This window comes from Austrofundulus limnaeus, unplaced genomic scaffold, assembly GCF_001266775.1.
Source record: "Austrofundulus limnaeus strain Quisiro unplaced genomic scaffold, Austrofundulus_limnaeus-1.0 Scaffold305, whole genome shotgun sequence".
In the NCBI taxonomy this organism is placed as follows: domain Eukaryota; kingdom Metazoa; phylum Chordata; class Actinopteri; order Cyprinodontiformes; family Rivulidae; genus Austrofundulus; species Austrofundulus limnaeus.
In genome coordinates, this window is record NW_013952707.1 from 365,045 (window position 1) to 367,110 (window position 2,066).

Consider the following 2,066-nt stretch of genomic DNA (forward strand, 5'->3'; position numbering starts at 1 on the left):
GGGTTATAATGACTGGATCAAATTATTGTGGGGGTCATAACCTAATCCCCCTACAAATTACGCCTATGCTTGTACAGTAATTTTATTTTATTCTATTTTTTTATTTTTACTGTTATTTTAATTCTACTATTATTGCTACTGGTGAAACTGTCTCATAGCAATACTGTATATTGTTTTTGTGGATTGATGTGTCTGCTGCTGCTGTTATACCTGAATTCCCCTCTGCGGGACAATAAAGGCTGTTTCTATTCTATTCTATTCTATTCTATTCTATTCTATTCTATTCTATTTGGAAACATTTCAGCATTATTAATACTTCGAACATTTCATAATCAAATAATTTAATCAAGTAATCCTGTTTTGGTTTTCTTTGGACAAAACCTTGACTATTGTAAAACACCTTATTAATCAACAGCTGATTAAGTGTCTGAGTGTGACCTCAGGGTGTGCAACGCACAAACTGTAAGGAAAAAAATTCAGACAGTTCTGAGAGGAGACCCCAGGTCCAGGGGTTGCTGAAAAACACATAACAAATAACTCCAGTTCTGTATCAAAACTTTTTATTTTTATCAAAATACAAATCATAAAAAACTAAACTTTGTGCAGGATGTGCCCCAGGACCGAGTCACAATAAATAATCACGCTTTATAACAAACACAGGCTCAGAAAAACACTGGTAAAAAAAAAGCTGCACTGGTGGTGGTTCACTTACAGGTCAAAGGTCAAGAAAGAGTGTTTTAAAGGGATATTCACAAAAATAAAATTAAACTAGGTCCTCTGGACGAGTTCTTCTTTACATGTGAATAAAGAATTGATTGTAAACCTGTTTGTCCACCGTGTGGAGGCACTGCTTGGAAGGCTGAAACTCCTCAGACTGAAGAAGTCTCATGAAGAAGAGACAAAACGTTTCATTAAAAAAACATGATGATTTTTTTTTTCTACCTGGATTTCTTAGATGCATCACAACATTAAAAAATATGTATTTTTATTAACAGTTTGACCTGAGAAATTTGTCCAATTTTAGCTAAAAATGCAAGAAAATCACCGAATGTATCTCATAAAATGATGGCTAAAAAGATTTTAAAAGTCTGTGGGAATGTTTCTCTCATTTTTACAGTCAACTTTTATATTTTATGTACAATGTGCATATTTAAAAATAAACAAAGATGATATTTTGCGTTTTATTTTTAAGGTTAGGAATTCAAACTCAAACTCAGATGTTAAAATTCTATCCCTGTGAGACCATAAAATTCAGTTGTCATCCCTGTAAAATGTTTTTTATTCATTTAGTAAAAAAATCTTTCCTGACATGCCCTCTCTGCACTGTAAGGAGGCGACATCTACGTAGATGACATCAACAGGAAGTGCTCTAAAGTCTGGACGGTCTCATTCTCTCTGAGGTTCTTACAGCAGGCTGCAAGCCTCGGAGCGGGGCCCTCTGGCTCCAGATGACTTGGAGGTCCCAGCAGCAGGAGACAGGGCTTCTCTCAGGACAGTGTTGTCCGTCTGCTTGGGTCGAGACGAGGACAATCGTCTGAAGATGGACAGCTGTGGACAGAGATTTAGATTTGTCTGGACTTTATTGAACAGGGCGTTGTGTGGAAGTGTTGGTTTTGCTCCGATTGTTTTTGGCTCCTCTGCAGTCGCTGTGAGCTATAATGTGCCGTCAGTCACAGAACAACAGTCACAGCAGAGTTATGTCACGCTGCAGACATCTAATTAAATAGTTAAATCATTTAGATGATCATTAGAAGGAAAGTAAGAAGTGTAACAAACAGAACTGCATTAAAACATCACCTTCAAAGTTGCTTTACCTTCTTGTTGGAGGCTGTTTGGTTGTTGGCGTCTCCCTCCCGGTTGCCTGGTTTCATGTCGCTTTTGACCGTTTTTTCCCCAGCTGTGTCGTTCTGCTCAGCCGTCTCTGCTGCAGTTAAAATCAGACATGAAACTTCTGTTAGTCCAGGTTTTCGAAAGAAATAAAATCTAAATACAGCGGGTAAAATAAGTATTGAACACGTCACCATTTTTCTCAGTAAATATATTACTAGAGCTGCTAATGACATGAA

General features: G+C 37.2%; 1 protein-coding gene across 1 annotated transcript in view; it reads right to left on the reverse strand.

The window, feature by feature from the left end:
• Nucleotides 1-543: 543 nt before the first annotated feature.
• rpgrb (retinitis pigmentosa GTPase regulator b) overlaps nt 544-2,066 on the reverse strand; it is a gene marked incomplete in the record, with an annotated part of 25,946 nt that continues 24,423 nt past the window's right edge. The window contains 2 exon segments of the mRNA XM_014021766.1: nt 544-1,548; nt 1,815-1,924. Coding sequence (XP_013877220.1) covers nt 1,405-1,548; nt 1,815-1,924 — 254 coding nt within the window.